The sequence below is a fragment of the Saccopteryx bilineata genome, chromosome 9, assembly GCF_036850765.1.
Source record: "Saccopteryx bilineata isolate mSacBil1 chromosome 9, mSacBil1_pri_phased_curated, whole genome shotgun sequence".
NCBI lineage: Eukaryota > Metazoa > Chordata > Mammalia > Chiroptera > Emballonuridae > Saccopteryx > Saccopteryx bilineata.
In genome coordinates, this window is record NC_089498.1 from 36,834,313 (window position 1) to 36,853,234 (window position 18,922).

At 36.8% G+C, this 18,922-nt stretch overlaps 1 protein-coding gene across 4 annotated transcripts in view; it reads right to left on the reverse strand.

Moving 5' to 3' along the window:
- LSM14A (LSM14A mRNA processing body assembly factor) overlaps positions 1 to 18,922 on the reverse strand; it is a 47,764-nt gene that overhangs the window by 15,393 nt on the left and 13,449 nt on the right. For all 4 annotated transcript variants that reach the window (XM_066242055.1, XM_066242058.1, XM_066242054.1 and 1 more), the window contains exons 2-4: positions 12,264 to 12,427; positions 8,440 to 8,569; positions 4,669 to 4,791 (exon numbers count right to left, since the gene is read on the reverse strand). In XM_066242055.1, the coding sequence (XP_066098152.1) occupies positions 4,669 to 4,791; positions 8,440 to 8,569; positions 12,264 to 12,427 (417 nt within the window). The remainder of the gene's footprint in view (positions 1 to 4,668; positions 4,792 to 8,439; positions 8,570 to 12,263; positions 12,428 to 18,922) is intronic.

An 18,922-nucleotide genomic window follows, 5' to 3' on the forward strand; every position in this document is an offset into this window, starting at 1 on the left:
ACAAATGATGCTTCTCATCTCTCTCCCTTTTTATATATCTGTCCCTATCTCTCTCTCTGTTCCTCAAAACAAAAAACAAAACAAAACAAAAAAAACCCCTAAATACGTTGCAAATGTGCAGATATGCACAGGCTCCAAACTGGTGAACTGGTGAGTGCTGACAAAGCATTGGCTGTTATGCACTGTATGTTTCAGGGACCATTTATTAGTAATATTCCCTAAGTTTGTGGTTGTCTAAAGCAGTGGTCCCCAACCCCGGGACCGTGGACCGGTACTGGTCGTGGGCCATTTGGTACTGGTCCACAGTGAAAAAATAAATAACTTACATTATTTCCGTTTTATTTATATTAAGTCTAAATAATGTTTTATTTTTATTTATTTATTTATTTATTTTTTGTATTTTTCTGAAGCTGGAAACGGGGAGAGACAGTCAGACAGACTCCCGCATGCGCCCGACCGGGATCCACCCGGCACGCCCACCAGGGGCGACGCTCTGCCCACCAGGGGGCGATGCTCTGCCCCTCTGGGGTGTCGCTCTGCCGCGACCAGAGCCACTCCAGCACCTGGGGCAGAGGCCAAGGAGCCATCCCCAGTGCCCAGGCCATCTTTGCTCCAATGGAGCCTTGGTTGCGGGAGGGGAAGAGAGAGACAGAGAGGAAGGAGGGGGTGGGGGTGGGGAAGCAAATGGGCGCTTCTCCTATGTGCCCTGGCCGGGAATCGAACCCGGGTCCCCCGCACGCCAGGCCGACGCTCTACCGCTGAGCCAACCTGCCAGGGCCGATGTTTTATTTTATTTTTTTAAATGACCAGATTCCCTCTGTTACAGCCGTCTAAGACTCACTCTTGACACTTGTCTTGGTCACATGATACATTTATCTGTCCCACCCTTAAGGCCAGCCCGTGAAAATATTTTCTGACACTAAACTGCTCCATGGCCCAAAAAAGGTTGGGGACCACTGGTCTAAAGTATGCAATTGCAAATGTGCATCACTACTTCCAGCCATTAATGCCCAAGTTTCCTCTGCCATTAATAGAAACACTGTAATTTTCTCATTGGTTATAAGGGAAATCATGGTGTGTTATATAAGTTTTGGCCTATAAGAAGGCATTTTGTAATAATTTATTATCTTATAAAGGATTTTAATTTACATAACAAGGGCTAAGTTCTTTGAAAATCCTATTGTTTAGTTAATTTTACAGTACTACATTAAATAATCTTCTAAGTTTATACAACTTAACTTCATCAGGCCTTTTTTTTGTTCCTGAGAGAAGAATCTATGACAAGTATTACAGAACCACTCTAGCAACAGGGCAATCAACAGCAAAGAACTCATTTGTTGTGTACTTGAACAACCTTTGTAATCAAGTCTACTAGTCACGATGGCAATTTTGTTATAAAAGGGGAAATATAGGCAATATTAGATGTATTATTAGGTAAAACACAAAAGCTATTTTAGCATAGTAAGAACACACCACTTGAGCTAACTTTATATTCTTATCACAGTTAAAAAAAATTTTTGTGTTTAAATTTTGTAAAATTCAGAAATTATAGTTGGTAAAGTGAAAATACAGATTCCTAAGCATTCTATTCTCTGCCATTCTTTATATAAATAGAACTCTTTCTTCTAATAAATACGTACTTAAATTTTTTTAAATTTTAATTTAAAATGTAGTTAAGTCCTAAGTATGAGAGAAGTCTAGTTTTTTTTTTCTCAAAAGATCAGGCAATATGTCCAAAATCATTTACTGAACAGCTAGTCTTTCTCCAATATAAAAATGTCATACATTAGATACTTAATTATACCTGAATCTGACTTTTGTTTCATTCATCTCTTAATTATTCTGCACTGCTTTATTTTATACATACTTTACTGAGTAGGTAAGCCCTACCTCATTACATTTTTTTTAATGACTAGCAATACTTCCATGTTTACTTATTTATTTTTAAAATTTATTGGTTTGAGAGTGAGAGAGAGGAAAGGGTGAGAGGAAGGGAGGTAGAAAAAGAGAGACAGAGAAAGATTTGCTGTTCCACTTATTTATGTATTCATTGGTTGTTTCTTGTATATACCTTGATCAGGGATTGAACCCACAACCTTGGTGTACTGGGACAACACTCTAAACAAATGAGCTACCTTGCCATGGCCATGCCTACTTTTAAGATAGTATGTGTATCTGTTTTATTAAGTTCTCATATCAATCCATTTAGATTTTTTTAAAGTATAGTAAATTTAGACCTGACATGTGGTGGCTCAGTGGATAAAGTGTCAACCTCAAATGCTGAGGTCGCGGTTTGAAACCCTGGGCTTGCCCGGTCAAGATACATTTGAGAGTTGATGCTTCTTGCTCCTCCCCCCCTTCTCTCTCTTCTTCTCCCTTCTCTGAAATAAATAAGTAAAATCTTTAAAAAAAAACAGTATAGTAAATTTAATTAATATAACAAGTAAAGTCTTCCTAATATTTTATCTCTGTATCTAGGAATGTTTTTCTAATTACCTTATTAGGTTCCTCTATTACATTTTGTATTTTTCATCAAAGAAGTTGGTCTTATTTCTAATTGTGTACTTTATAATAATTTCTATTTCTCATTATTATGAACATCATATTTTATTCCCATTACATAATTAGTAGGTTAGGTTTTAGAACTATTGATTTTTTTACATTCACTTTATATTTTCCCTCTAATTAAGTCCCTTATTAGTTCTAGGTTTATCAGTGAATTCGTAATTCCAACTAGAAAGTCATAGCATTGACTAATAATACTAATTCTAATATCTATACCTCATTTCTATTGATTAAGATAGCTAACATCTACTGATCATATTGTATGTGTTACTATGCTGAGGGTACTGCATACATTAATAAGTTTGCTAGTTACCAGAAAGTTCATTTTATAGTTTAGGAAACTAATGCTTAAAAGATTCAATATTTTGGCCCTGGCCAGGTGGCTCAGTGGTAGAGCATTGGCCTGACATGTGAAAGTCCTGGGTTTGACTCCTAGCCAGGGCACACAGGAGAAGAACCCATCTGCTCCATCCTTTCCCCTCCTCCTTCCTCTTTATCTCTCTCTTCTCTTCCCATAGCCAAGGCTTCACTGGAGCAAAGTTGGCCCGGGCACTGAGGACTGCTCCATGGCCTCCAGATCAGGCGCTAGAATGGCTCCTGCCAAAACGGAGCAACGCCCCAGATCTACAACAAAGCTTTAGAATATTTAAAAATTAAGTTATTTTAAATCAATATGAATAAAAGTAACTACAGTTATTTCAAAATATCTTATGTGATACAGGGATTATGTTTAGCATTAGCTTGATTTTATCCTCATAGTTTTAAAAAATATTGTCCTGGTATTAGAGCAATTTTCTGAAATGACTTCACATTGTTTTATGTAAAAGTAAACATCCATATAAAGCTACGAGCCAATAACATCCACTTTGGCAGCAGATAAAAACGGATATGGAATCTTGGGACCACCGAGGGCTGGAGAAAATATAATGAAAAAAGAAAAGAGAAAGAAAGAAACAGGATAGTTTTAGAAGTTTATTATTATTATTTCAGACCCTGGCCCTGGCTGGCTGGCTGGCTGAGCAGTAGTGTCAGCATGTGGAAGTCCCAGGTTCAATTTCCGGTGAGGGCACACAGGAGAGGTGACCCATCTACTTCTCCCCTCTCCTTCCCTCTAGCTCTCTCTCTCAATTCCCCTCCCGCAGCTGGGCAGAGTATCACATGGTAGGGGCTTGCAGGGTGGATCCTGGTCAGGGAGCATGTGGGAATCTGTCTCTGCCTTCCTGCCTCTCACTTAATAAGATCTACTTTTTAAGCACTCAAGATGATTTGGTTGTGCTGGCCCACACTGAATAGCCTTGCTCTAGAACAGCACTTTTCAACCTTTTTCATGCCGTGGCACATATAAACTACTAAAATTCTGTAGAACACCAAAAAAATATATTTTTCCCAATCTGACAAAAACAATAGGCATAATTTTGATTCATTCACACCAGACAGTTATTGTGTTGACTGCTGTCATTTTATTTGATAATCTAAGCGAAAGAGGTCAGTACCCTTGATTAAACAGTCAAGCACTGCATGTCTTAAATTTTTTTGCAGTACATCAGATGAAAATCGCTGCTTTAGATCCTGCGAGGATGCTAGGAAAGATGCAAGATCATAATGACTCTGGGATTAATTTGATATACTTAAGTATTACATACAATTTATGTACTTGCTTTGAAAAAAAAAGTCCAACTTACAGAATGTTTACAGCTTCAGTTTTATGATCTAGGAATTGTAAAAGCCTAAAGAGTAGAAGTCATTCAATAATATCATTATTGCAACAGCAATTAGGAGAAAATCCTTTTTTTTTCATTTATTGTTTTGTGAGAGAGAGAGAGAATGGGAGAAAAGGAGAGCGAGCGAGAAACATCAATTTGTTGTCCCACTTATTTATACATTCATTGGTTGTTTCTTGTGCCCTGACTGGGGACTGAACCCATAACTTGGTATATAGGGACGATGCTCCAAAATGACTGAGCTATCTAGAAAAATTTTAAAAGAACCATGCAGAAATTATATACGTGATTTACAAGCTGGAACAGTTCTTACATTCAGAGAAAGGAAAAAAGTCACTATACAAGTTTAGAATGGAAATACTTGAAGGAAAAAACAGCTTACCTTGAGATAACTGTGTTTTTACAGATCTTGTATCCTGTGTAAAGGCAGAACCAACTGCACTACTTTGGGAGAGGGTACCGCTGTTTGATGTTTCCGTTCCAAAGGATGTCAAGGAGCTTCCAGCTTTAAGAAATTTTTTTAATGACAAAAAATCTTTTTTAAAATTTAAACTTTTCAATCATATAAAGTAATATATCATTTTAATAATTTTCACCATCCTCCCATATCACTTACACAAATTAATAACCCTGGAAATTAATGAAAGTACATCAAAAATTAGTTTGAGAAGTCTCTGACAACACTATATTAGAAAAAAGCAAACCGATATATACTCCAGCATCCTAGACATAAAAATTTTTCTAGCATATGCAATACTGTCTTGAACAGTTATGCAGATGCAGATGGGGCAGCAGAGACCCACATCAGATGAAAAGTAGCAGAAATGGTACATCCTATACCAACATTCAAGTTCAATTATTTTAATACCAAGAATCTGCACAAATAGCCAAATCAGCAGACAGGTCTATGAAGTGCTTTCCCAGCATTTCCAAGTCAACAATAGACTTCAGTCCATTTTAATGCTTCTACTCAGAATGGCATTGTGGGGCTGCATTTGCTATGAGCAATCACAAAAGTTTTGGTAATGCAAGTAACAAATCCTTAGAACCAGCCCAATTCTTTGCTATACTAGGTTACACCAATCTTTTTAAAGCTTTTATAGTAGTTATGAATCATTCACTTTTCACATGTTATGCTTTCTTCTTACCTTTAATCTGTGTAGGTTTTCTCTAGGAGAAAATATTTCTATAGCCCTTGTCCCACCCCTAAATCCAACCTAAAGCAGGCAGTCAGAATAATCTTTTATAAAATACAAATATAATCACATTACTACAATGCTGACGGCTTGGCTTTCTACTGCTCTCCAGATAAAAGTTCGAACTACCTACTTACCTCAGTTTATATGGCCCTCCCCTTATCTGCCTATCTCCTCTCTCCACTTTCCTTATTTTCACCAGTCTACTCCACATAAGTTTATCTATGTACTCTTAAAATATTTGAAGACTATGATAATGCCTGTCACAATCTTCTCATTTCTTAGCTAAGCAACTCTAGTTCCTTAAACTATTATTCATCTTCACATGGTATTTACCACCCTCAACCTGTCTCCTGATTTAATGAATTCTAGTTCAGATCTGTTCTAAAATAGAGCACCTAGCAAAGTATCTTAGATGAGAATTAATAGGACTCTCTTGGAGGTGCAATCCAGTCAGGCTCTGCCCCAGACAGCTCAGGAGAGATCTAACATAATCTCCCACAACATCCCCAGAAATGTTCGGACAGCACTCTCAATCATTCTGTGGGAAGCTGAATCCATCCTATTATTCCTAGTATTTCTGGACCAGGACATATGCTACTCTGATATGCATGCATATCTCCATGCTGTTGAGTTTCCTCACTTGATTCAACCTCCCATTGCTTGCCTCCTGGTTAGCAAACTCTTCTATATCCTCCATCTCTTCTCTGAGTTCCTGGTCATACCACACCTACCTCCCCTTCCTCCAATTCTGCTTTTATCTCAAATTATTTTTTATGTATGGTGTGAGGAAGGGATCAAGGTAATTTTTCCCCCCAAACAGATACCAGCTGCTGCAACATCACTTGTTAAAAATATATCCCCTTCTCTATTGTACTGCACTGGCATCTCTATATTTAAGTGGGTCTCTATCTGTACTATTCCTTACCCCATGATGTATGTGTCAATAATTCTCTGTTCTGGTTACTGTAACTTTATAGTAAATCTTAAAATTAGGAAAAAACCTCAACCTTTCTTCTTCAAGACTGTTTTGTATTCTGTATTTTGTATCTCCTATATATAGTAGAATCAGCATGTCAAGTGCTATTTTTTATTTATTTATTTTCTTGTGACAGACAGAGAGAGATAGAGAGAGGGACAGATAGGGACAGACAGACAGAAAGGGAGAGAGATGAGAAGCATCAATTCTTCGTTGTAGCACCTTAGTTGTTCATTGATTGCTTTCTCATATGTGTCTTAACCAGGGGGTTACAGCAGACCAAATGACCCCTTGCTCAAGCCAGCAACCTTGGGTTCCAGCTGGTAAGCTGTGCTCAAACCAGATGAGCCCACACTCAAGCTGGCGACCTTGGGGTTTCAAAACTGGGTCCTCTGCATCCCAGTCTGACGCTCTATCAACTGCGCCACTGCCTGGTCAGGCTGTCGTTTGCTTTTCTGAAGTTCTTGTTTAATAAAAAAAAAAAAGTCAAATGCTTTTTTTATTGCTTCATGTTAATTTTGAAATATTCCCTAATTTCTGTGAGCAGTATACTAATTTACCCTATTCCATTATACACACAAAAGTTTCAAAATTAACACCCAAACCACTACCAATTACAAACTCAAAGTAAAGTTGTCTTCTTTCTTTTTTTATGGTGAGAAGAGGGGAGATAGTGAGGCAAACTCCCAGCATGTCTCTCGACTGGGATCCACCCAGCAACTCTATCTGGCGACAATGCTTGAGTACTGAGCTATTTTTAGCACCTGAGGTTGACGTGCTTGGACCAATTGAGCTATCCTCAGCGTCCAGGGCAACACTCAAACCAATCAAGCCACTGGCTCCAGGAGAGATAAAGGGAGAGAAAGGGGGATAAACAGATGGTCGCTTTTCCTGTGTGCCCTTACTGGGAATCAAACCTGTGACATCCATTTGCCAGGCTGATACTCTATCCACTGAGCCACTGGCCAGGGCCTCAAGTAAAGTTTTTTTTAAAGTTCTATTTATTCTTACAATAAATTCTACTAAGAGCATTAAAGTTATTTGAATTAATTTTTTTTTCTGTGTGGGTATGGTATCAATTTGATATACACTTAGTACCAGTTGTTTTAGTTTATATTCATTTAATTTTGGGATTCACTTTTTTCCCTATTTTTATTTTATGAATCAGCCAAACATTTATATACTTGAAAAGTTACAATTATATAAAAAAGGAATTAATTTTAACAAAACTTGCTAGCATACTAAGATACACTTGAAACTGAATTTGTGATCCAGTGAAACAAAGTAAATTGATAAATGGTTATTTCAATGGAACTAAAAAATGTTTAAAGTCTAAAGTTTGAGATTTAAAGAGTCTACTGTGGGAATTTCATTCAATATAGGTGCATTTAAGAGTGAAAATGCAGAGCTATAGAAAACAAAACAACACTGAGTCGCTCTTATTTTATGTAGCTTTTGTACATAATAGATAGCCACTGTCTTCCAATCACAAGTAAGACTGTTAGCCCAGCCCTCCTACACATTCTCCTTATATTGTTATATTTCCAAACGTTGTTACTATTGACAAAGCACCAAGGTGGTGTTAAAAGGAATAATCATCCACATTCAATATAACATAAATACTCCTTAATGGCATAATTACTCCCTAAAGACAATGGCGACAATGGCATTATCTTCAATTCCCTTTTTAAAAACCCATCCTGTTGGAAAAATGTTTACTTTAAATGTATCTTATGTAAACTTAAAATAACATTCAACAAAATTTGGTAATTGGATATATCTAGGTATTTTTTTTAAAAAGTGACTATTCTGAGAGTTGACCATTTTAGAACCACTAGTCAATAAGGACATTAAATAAATTCTGTCTGTATGCATGTTTAAATAAAGGCTTTAAAATAAAAAGTTACAAAAAGAACACCAAAAAGATGTCTGAAAATTTGTGTTAAGAAAAAAAAAGAAAGAAAAAAGCAAAACGTACCAACACTAACAGCACCAAACTGCTGCCCGACTAATGAACTGGGACTGAACTGACTGTATGTGGACATTCTGCCAAAAGGTCCATAGGAACCCACTGACTGGAATGAAGAAGTAGATGAGCCTAGTGAAGACTGAAGAAAAACCATGGGTTATTTTTCCAGGCTCTAAACAACATGCATATAATGAAAAAAAGATTTCGATATTTACACTTTTAAGGAAACTATTAAATTATAACTACTAGACACAAAAGCAGTTATAACTTACAAGATGCATTTAATGTTACAACAGTAGAATAACCTTCTAATTTCACTATTTGTATACATAGTTGACCCTTGAACAACATGGGTTTGAACTGTGAGAGGCTACTTATATGCAAATTTTTTTCAGTAAGTATAGTTGGCCTTCTATATCCTTGGTTGGTTGAATCTACAAATGCCAAGGACTGACTGTATGCTTCGTTCTAATGCATTTTATACAAAGAACTTGAGCATCCATGGATTTTAATATCCACAGGAGGTCCTGGAACCAATCCCCATGCAATCTGAGGGACAACTGTAGTTAACTTTTTGGGGAGTAAGTTACATGTGGATCTTTGACTCGGTGCAGAGTTGGTCCATGAGTTCTGCATTGTTCAAGGGTCAACTGCATGTGCCAGTTATACTCAATATAATTTATAAATAGTTTTTCTACAATAAACTTCTTTGAGTAAAGAGTTTTATGGCAGATTTGAGAAAGGACTAAAGAAAAGTTACTTGAATATCAAAGTAACTTTGCTTAAAGAAAAAAATATAAGAAAAATCATACTTTGTTATACTAAGTTTTAAGTCTGGTGCTGACAAATAAGACATCTCACTTTTGATTTTACTTTTATTTTCAATTATGTGAGGTATACTATTAAATTTACAGGGAAGGGATGCAAAAATAAACTATCCCAGACAAAATTTACATTTTTAAATATAATTATCATTAAGTTAAAGAAAAAATTTAAAAACCTTAACTTACTAAACCTGAAATATAATTTAATACATATATACAAACTTTAAATATTAATTTATCCTAATAGAAAATATTTCATAATATAAATATGAAGTGTGACAACAACTACTGGGATATAAGCTCACTGGCAGTAGGATACTGTGTGTCTGCTGCCACCATCAGGCAGACACATGGCAGGTGCTCAATAAATATCAATATTATTGAAAGAATGAATCAAAAGATCCAAAGTCAAAATTTATAGTGGTTAAAAGAAGTTATTCAATACCATTATGATTTGTGCTCTTGATTTTTCTCATTCCATAAAGTTGGCTACTTAGGTAACTGGTTTCCTGGAAAATTTCCAAAAGATATATATACTATAGACACACATTTACCTACTTACCTACCTATCTACCTACCTACGAGACAGATACCAGCACCTTTTGGTGTAGACCATTTTCATTTCATGGCACACATAAACTAAATACTAAAATTCTGTGGCACACCAAAAATATATTTGTGCCAATCTGATAAGAAAAAGTAGAATTTTGATTCATTCACATCAGATGGCTATTGTTGGGTTGGCTGTTGTCATTGTTTTATGACAATCTAAGGGAAAAAAGGTCCTATGCAAATACACTGAATAGTTATGTACTGCATTTTTAAACTATTTTTTATATTATTTATTCATTTTAGAGAGGAGAGTGAGAGACAGAGAGAGAGAGAGAGAGAGAGAGAGAGAGAGAGAAAAGGGGGAAGGAGCAGGAAGCATCAACTCCCATATGTGCCCTGAACAGGCAAGCCCAGTGTTTCGAACCAGCAACCTCAGCATTCCAGGTTGACACTTTATCCACTGAGCCACCAGAGGTCAGGCCAGTTAGGTATTGCATTTTTAAAAAACTCTTACTGCATGTCCGTTGCCTGACTGGTGGTGCAGTGGATAAGAGACACGAAGGTCCCAGGTTTAAAACCCTGAGGTTGCTGGCTTGAATGCAGTGTCATCAACATGATCCCAAGGTTGCTGGCTTAAGTCCAAAGGTCACTGGCTTGGCTGGAGCCCCCTCCCTAGGTCAAGGCATGTATGAGAAGCAATCAATGAACAACTAAAGTGATGCAACAATGAGTTGATGCTTCTCATCTTTCTCTAAAAAAAAAATTCTTGCAACACTGGTTCAAAATCACTAGTGTAGGCAGCTATTTCTTTTTTTCTGTCGTTTTCTTCTTTTTTGTTGTTTTTTCTTTCCTCTTTTAAATATTTTTTTATTTACTGATTTTATAGAGAGAAGAGAGAGAGGGGAGTGGAGTGAGAAGTATTAACTCATAGCTGCTCCACTTCAGCTGTTCATTGCTTGCTTGTCATATGTGCCTTGACCAGGCAAGTCAGGATTCTGAAGCAGTGACCCCAGCATTCCAAGTCAATGCTCTATCCACTGTACCACCACAGGTCAGATTGTAGGCAGTTATTTCTATTAGAATGTGTCTTCTCCCTTCATGTAAGAAGTGCAGATTTTCTCAGGATTCCTTCAGACTTACTTACTCCTCAAAAGACTTAAAAGATGATGTGAGTAAAGAATTTCTCCAGTTTATGTTACAAGAATCAAATTTACCCTTTCTTATTAAAAAGCTACCTTATATTCAGGAAAAATGAATAGTAAATAAATGGTAAAAGGCTCATTTTATATTATAAGAGTTAATGAGGTATTTTCTTTAATAGTGAGATGACAAATTCTATATATGATGATATAATATCTTAAAAATCAGTTTTGTGGAAAACTAAGATTTTATCACTCAAAGCACAAAAAAAGGGAAGTTAACTTAAAAGTATTACACTGAAAAATCAGTAAGCATATTTTAGTGCAAATGACCAAAGACTTCTAACAAGAAAAAAGGTTGAGAAGAAAATGGATTCAGAAGGAAAACCAAGGGGGCCACAAACTTTTAATCAGGTATGCCCTCAAATAAAAATACTCTTGTGTGAACCTGCTTCTTCTGCTGTTATATAGCTGACAGATTCTATACTACTCACAAAAATGCGATATTACCGCATTATATTCATGAAATATCCACTAGCTTTTGTGAGCAATCTATATACTTTCAATTGTAATGTAAATAGGTACCGTAATGAACATCCTCTTTAATTCAGAATTTAAAAACTTTTAGACAGGTGCTTCTGTTCTTAATTTTTTAGAGACTCTTTAGAATTGTTCTTTTTTAATACCTTATTTAGGGAATTGAATATGTGTGTATGTTAAATTTTTTTATGTTTGGCTATCTTATATAATACTGTATGTATATTATATGATAGATAATGTGCCCCCCCACTAATAATCTTACCTAAGAGTAGCCATCACCACCCTGGTTTGTAATACAAACCACATGAGAACTAACATTGTGGCATAAAACCTGGATTCGAGTCAGACTGCCTGGGTTTGTTCAAATTGCATCTCTACCTTAATCTTACTGTAGAAACCGAGAATAATTATAGTACTAAACTCAGAATGTGATGTGAGAATTGACTTATATGCAGTGGTTTGAATAGTGCTTCTCATAAAATTAGAACTCAGTTAGCTCTTTTAATTGCTATTGAAATTAGAAAATATTCTATAATAAAAATAAATTCCTCAGAATACTAAATAAAGTATTCCTTACTTTATGATCTAAAGAAAAAAAACACAGATGAAAACATTATCCAGGTATTTTAGGTATCTAAGTCACTAGAAAATGGTAATATATATAAGCATTCAACTGAGAAGATTTTTAAAAACATGAAAACCTAGGAGGGACAAAAAAGCCAAGGCTAGCCACACGCATCAAGTTCACTTGAACTCCAAGACAAATTTACTCTGTTACCTGAACAATAGCTGGGTCCTGAGGCAAAGAACATTGTGGTTTTGGTGGCTCACAAACAGTGAGGTCTTTGATATCACTTCCACGGAATATTATGTATTCAAAGACTTCATCTCGAGGTGGTATTGGACGATCTGTTGGTCTGTCTTCTGTACCAAAGGACCGAACTGGTAAAAAAAGAGAGGATATGAGATATGTGCCTACTCATGATATTCAGGTAGTGCCACTTATAAGTGTACTGTTTTAAGTACTAAGCAGCAGTTCTTAAGTGTCACCCATGAAAAAGCACTCATTAAGCTGTAGCTAAATAAAAAAAAATAATAATAAAAGAAAGAAAATAGAGTGAGTTTTTCCTAGAGCTAAATTTATTTAATTTATAAGACAGTATTACAGCCTCATCCATGGTGGCACAGTAGATCAAGTGTTGACCTGGAATGCTGAGGTTGCAGGGTCGAGATCCTGGGCTTGCCTGGTCAAGGCACATATGAAAAGTAAGTTGACACTTCCCTCCCCTCCCCCTTATTATTTCTCTCTCTCTCTCTCTCCTCTCTCTAAAATCAATAAATCTTAAAAAAAAAAAAAAGACTATTACAAAGTTGTGTTTTTCCTGTATTTTTATTTATTTATTTAATCAATCTTTGGTACTTGGGGTAGAGAAGTGTTATAACATCCTTCCTTTCACTGTTAATTATTTTTATTTTTACTAATTTTTAGTGAGAGAAAGGGAGACAGACAGTAACACTGATCTGTTTCTAAATGTCCCCTGACCAGGGATCAGACTGGCAACCTCTGCACTTTCAGACGATGCTCTACCAACCAAGCTATCTAGTCAGGGCATTTCTGTTGATTTATTTATATTTATTTATTTATGTATTTATTTATTTTATTTTCTTAGAGGAGGGGAGATAGTGAGACAGACTCCCTCATACACTCCAACTGGGATCTACCTGGTAACCTTCCTCTAGGCCAATGCTCAAGTAATGAGCTATTTTTAGCACCTGAGGCCACTGTAACCAATCAAACCACTGGTTGTGGGAGGGGAAGAGGAAGAGAAGAGGGAGAGGGAAGGGAAGAGAAGCAGATGGTCACTTCTCCTGTGTTGTCCTGACTGAGAATTGAACCTGGGACATCCATACACCAGGCTGATGCTCTATCCACTGAGCCACTGGCCAGGGACTGTTGATTTATTTTTAATGTCCTCATTCAGCATAATAAATTAGGGGATATTACAAAATGAATATGAAGTGATAAAAAATAGCATTTGCTCTTTTTTTTAATTAAACATTAGAAAAGCAAATGATAAGTCAAAGAAAGATGCTCAATTATGCAAATGAGATGCAAAATTAACTTTTACTTCACTGGTGAAAATGCACTATACAAAAGGCTGGAAGTACTGGAGAATCTGCAACGGTCCCTGATCCCCTAATTTTTGTGAGCAGTGTAACAGGAAACATATATATTTCTCGTATGTGTGTGGGGGGAGCACTGCGTGAAGATTTACCCAGTCCACAAAATCCCAAAGATTGGGAAATTGAACTTTGGGATTAAGAGAAGACAATTAATGGACTATCTATATTGGTGAGTAGTAGTAGGTAATTTAGAAGCCTAGCCATGCAGCTATCAGCTAGTCAGCCTCTATGGGACAACCTAAAATGCCCAGGTTACCTAAATTATCTATCTAAAAATTAAATCTAACTATTTTGATACTTAAGATAGCATTATTCAAAGTTAAACTGTGGACCACCTGCATCAGGGTAAGGTAAAAAAATTTCTGGGACCCTATGTAAATACACTGAATCATACTTTCTGGGGAGAGGGTCCACAAATCTGTATTTTTAAATCAATTCCCCAAGAGTTTCTTATGAATATTAAAGTTTCACATTCACTTCTGAAAATGTGCTCATTCATATATGTTTCAAATAAAGTTTGAGCCTGACTAGGCGGTGGCGCAGTGGATGGGAGCATCAGACTGGGATGCCGAGGACCCTGGTTTGAGACTCTGAGGTCACCAGCTTGAGTGCGGGCTCATCTGGTTTGAGCAAAGCTCACCCAGTCTGCTATAGTCCCCCCGGTCAAGGCACATATGAGAGGGCAAAGAACAACTAAGGTGCTGCAACAAGGAATTGATGCTTCTCATCTCTTTCCCTTCCTGTCTGTCTGTCCCTATTTGTCCCTCTCTCTGACTCTGTATCTGTCACAAAAAAATAAAGTTTGAAAGATCATATATTACAACATATAAAGAGCATCCTACAGGAAGTAAACCCCTAAACATTGTACAAAGTTTTGAAAGTATGTATTTTTTCCAGAGAACCAATCCAGAGCTAGATTAAGATGAATGTTATTTCAGTTTAAATAATGCATTTTTAAAATAAGTTTCTTAAGATGTTTATTTGAATGATTTGAGAGAGAGGAAGGGAGAGAGGATGAGAGACAGGAACATCAATCTGTTCCTGTAGGTGCCCTTACTGGGGATCAAACTGGCATTCTCTGTGCTTCAGGATGATGCTTTAACCAACTGAGCTCAATCTGGCCAGGGCAAATAATGCAATTTTTAATCTAAAAATTATTTCCAGTACTTATAAGACTTCCAGGAAATATGGTGGCATAGGTGTAAGTTTACAGAAGAGTATCTCACCCTAAAACTAAGCAAAATAGCCCTGGCCAAAATAGCTTGGTTGGTTAGAGAAGTGGTGGTCCCCATCCCCCGGGCCGTGGGCCGTGGACCGGTACTGGTCCGTGGGCCATTTGGTACCGGTCCGCAGTGAAAGAATAAATAACTTACATTATTTCCATTTTATTTATATTTAAGTCTGAACGATGTTTTATTTTTAAAAAATGACCAGATTCCCTCTGTTACATCCATCTAAGACTCACTTTTGACGCTTGTCTCGGTCACTTGATACATTTATCCGTCCCACCCTAAAGGCCGGTCCGTGAAAATATTTTTGACATTAAACTGGTCTGTGACCCAAAAAAGTTTGGGGACCCTGGGTTAGAGCACCATCCTGGTATGTAAAGGTTTCAGTTGGCCCCCAGTCAGGGCACAGACAGAAACAGATCATTGTTTCTGTCTGTCTTGTCTCTCTCTCTGTCAAATCCATTAAAAAAAAAACCCAAAAACAAACAAACAAAAAAAACTAAAATAAACAACAAAAAATATCCCTAAGCCAGGAAATGATCTCAAACTTATACCATGAAATTTTGTTAAAACCTTTCATTCAGACACTGAATGAATTAGTCTGAATTGGAGCATGCATCCAGAAACCATATGCAGCATGCAGAAATTTTCACTGGCACCCACTAACTTGGTAGATGGGGACAGGGACACACATGTAATAAGGGAAAAGATGTGGAAAAAGTTGAAATTCCCTTCCCTTGGCAGCCAAACAGAACTTTATCAATGTAGGAGTAAGTGACAAGGCTCGTCTACATTTTGTCCTTTATCCAAAAAAGAAGGCTAAAGAGTTAGAAAAAGCAGGACTAAGAATATTTCAAATAAATCAATCTCCCTCTAACATCAGCACTATCACCACCACCCACCCCTATCACACAATGCATAATGTCCCAGCCCTCCATAGTAATAGATTACATTAGCTCATCCTGAAGCAGAGGAGGGGAAAAGTCAAAGGTCTCCCTTTCTACAAAATCATAGAGAAGTTCCATTAGCTTTTACAAGCGCTAACAACACCATCAAAACAGCGTCACATGTTCAAAAGACAGATGAAAAACACATTTGGGATTAATATTAACCAAAGGAAATAAAAAAAAATTTTCAGAAAGATTTGTTTTTATAGTCCTGGCTGGATAGCTCAGTTGGTTAAGAGTGCCATCCCGAAGCGCAGAGGTTGCCAGTTCGATCCCTACTCAGGGCAAATACAGATCAAATCTCTGTTCCTCTGTTCCCCTCAAAATTAAAAAAAAAAAAAAGATAAAATAAATAAAAATAGGGGAAAGGGCCAGGTTAAAAAAAAAAAAAAGAATTGCTTTATATTCTTTAGAAAAATAAAACTCCTATGATCACAATGACACTGAAATGAAAGCATACAGAAGGAAAAAATAAAGAGAAAATATGAGCAGAACTAATAAATATATCAACAGCAGTTAAACCAAGTCATTAATAGAGAACAATGTTGAGAAATACAAAGATGTACAGAAAAAGTAGCAAATGGTTAGATGATTTTCTGTAGATCTAAGTTAACAGCTGTCTCTGAGAAAGACAACAGAATAAGAGAAAATATACTGAAAGATATAACAGAAATTTCCTGACATGAAGACCTAAATTTGATCAAAAGGTTTCACTGTACTTCCAGAAAAAAATGTAGTGCACTATAAGACATAGAGACTCATCCTTTGCTATATCAAAATAAAGAAGTCACAGAAAGAGTGGTGTTAAAATTAAGCTTTTTAATTTCCATAAGGACAATAAATTCATTTCAGCACATGAATGTATGTAACAATTTACTATGGTCCTAGAACAAAACGTAAATTTAATAGTTCTAAAAAAGGCTACAAAGTTACAAAGTATGACAAGTTAGGACATACAGGAGACTTCTGAATCCTAAATCACTGTATCACATAATACTCTTAACAAAAATTAGGAGGTGAAGATGAGTAAGAAAAAGAGAAAAATACAAAAGGTAATACATAAACTAACGCTCTCATTTTTTATAGGGAGTCACTTGATAAAATCATGTCAGTACAGTCAAAATCCCATTGGTTCATCCAATTTTCCTTAATCTGTTATCTTTTGTATTTGTAGGTAACAGCTAAACACACCAAGGCATGGAAGAACAGCATATGATGCTCACTCACATCAAATTGCCTTTTGGCTCAATTCGATTATATATTCAGTCTTAGAAGAACTCACTGCACAGTTCTACCTGATCTTGATGCACTCGTTCCTTGTCTCCAGCAATAGACTCAACTCTTCCTTAGACCCTTAACCATAGAGCTACCTTCAATTTCTTCTTTTAATCTAACAACTTAATTGTTGGATACATAGCATCAGCATTTAATTTTTTTTTTTTTTTTTTGGCGTGCGCACGAGAGACAGGGACAGACAGACAGAAATGGGAAGAGATGAGAAACGTCAAAACTCCGTTGTGGCACCTGAATTGTTCACTGATTATTTTCTCATACATACCTTGACCAGGGGGCTCCAGCTGAACCAGTGACCTCTTGCTCAAATTAGCGACCTTTGGGCTCAAGCCAGCGACCTCAGGGTTTCAAACCTGGGTCCTCAGCATCCTAGGCCGATGCTCTATCAACTGCACCACTGCCTGGTCAGGCTATGATGTAGTTTTAAAGTTAGAATTCCTGTCAAGTATCAGTTCTAAGACCTGGTCCAAACCCACTTATCCCAATCTAAGTTCCAACTAACCTCATTATTTTCAACACACAGAGCAGGTTTTCTGTCCTCTACCATAGCTCTTCTCCACATCCAACTACTTATATCTGTCCGGGTTCTTCAGACAAACAGAACCAACATGATGCATGTGTAGGAGCATACACTCACATGCATGTGTGCGTGTGCACATACAAATACACACACACTCCCATTTATTTTAAGGAATTGGCTGTGACAACCCAAAATCTTCATAGTAGGCTGACAGTCTGGAGACCTAAGAAAGTTGCAGTTGGAGTCTAAAGATGATCTGCTGGCAGAATTCTTTATTACTCTGAGGAAGTCAGTCTTTGTCTTAGTAAGGCCTTCAACTGATTGGATGAGACCCACCCTTATCATGGAGGATAATCTATCTGCTTTACTCAAAGTCTGTAGACTTAAATATTAATCTGACCCCAAAACACCTTTACAGAAGCATCCAGGACATTTGACCAAATATCTGGGCACTGTGGACTAGCCAAGTTGACACAAAGACCATCATATAACTCTACCAGTGATATTCCTATGTGGAAGTAACATGTTCTTCACACTTCCTTATGGTACTGAGAAAAAAAAGACACATATATTTTCCTTCCTTCCTTTTTTTTTACAATTTACAAATACTTGATTTACTTGATTTAAAGCCTTCTTATGGTACATACGATGTTTTACATAAGGTGATCTCTACTTTGTTCACACTGACTTCAGTGAGTTGTATTTGGGTCTCTAGGCTTGGAGATTCTGCTCAACTGCAGCTGCTGCCATTGGCTTGTTTTTTTAGGATCTAGGTGGGTACTTTCTTATAAAATCTTATTTTTAATTCCTTCTTTAGTACTTCTTAGCTTTGCATTCTTATATCCACAATGGAACCAGCATCCTAAAGCGACCAAGATAAATCCTTCTACTCTAACATCACATGATAATCTAATTCTACTAGTTAACAAAAAATGTCCAAGGCCAGCCACAATAGATCCTAATGAGCCATATAATACCGAATCCTGTGCACAGGGAATATTCTTGACATCTAAAATTCCTAGGAGCTACCCTGGCCAGATAGCTCAGTTGTTTAGAACATTGTCCTGATGTGCAGAGGTTGCCAGTTCAATCCTCGGTCAAAGCACATAGAGGAACAGATCGATGTTCCTGTCTCTCTTGCTAAAATTAATAAATAAAAATTTAAAAACAAAATAAAGTAAAATTCCTAGAAGCTTAAAAGGCAACCCCCTCCCGGGCTTATCAGGTTTCAATGGGAGGCCGTGGAGACAAACCAATGCCTCGA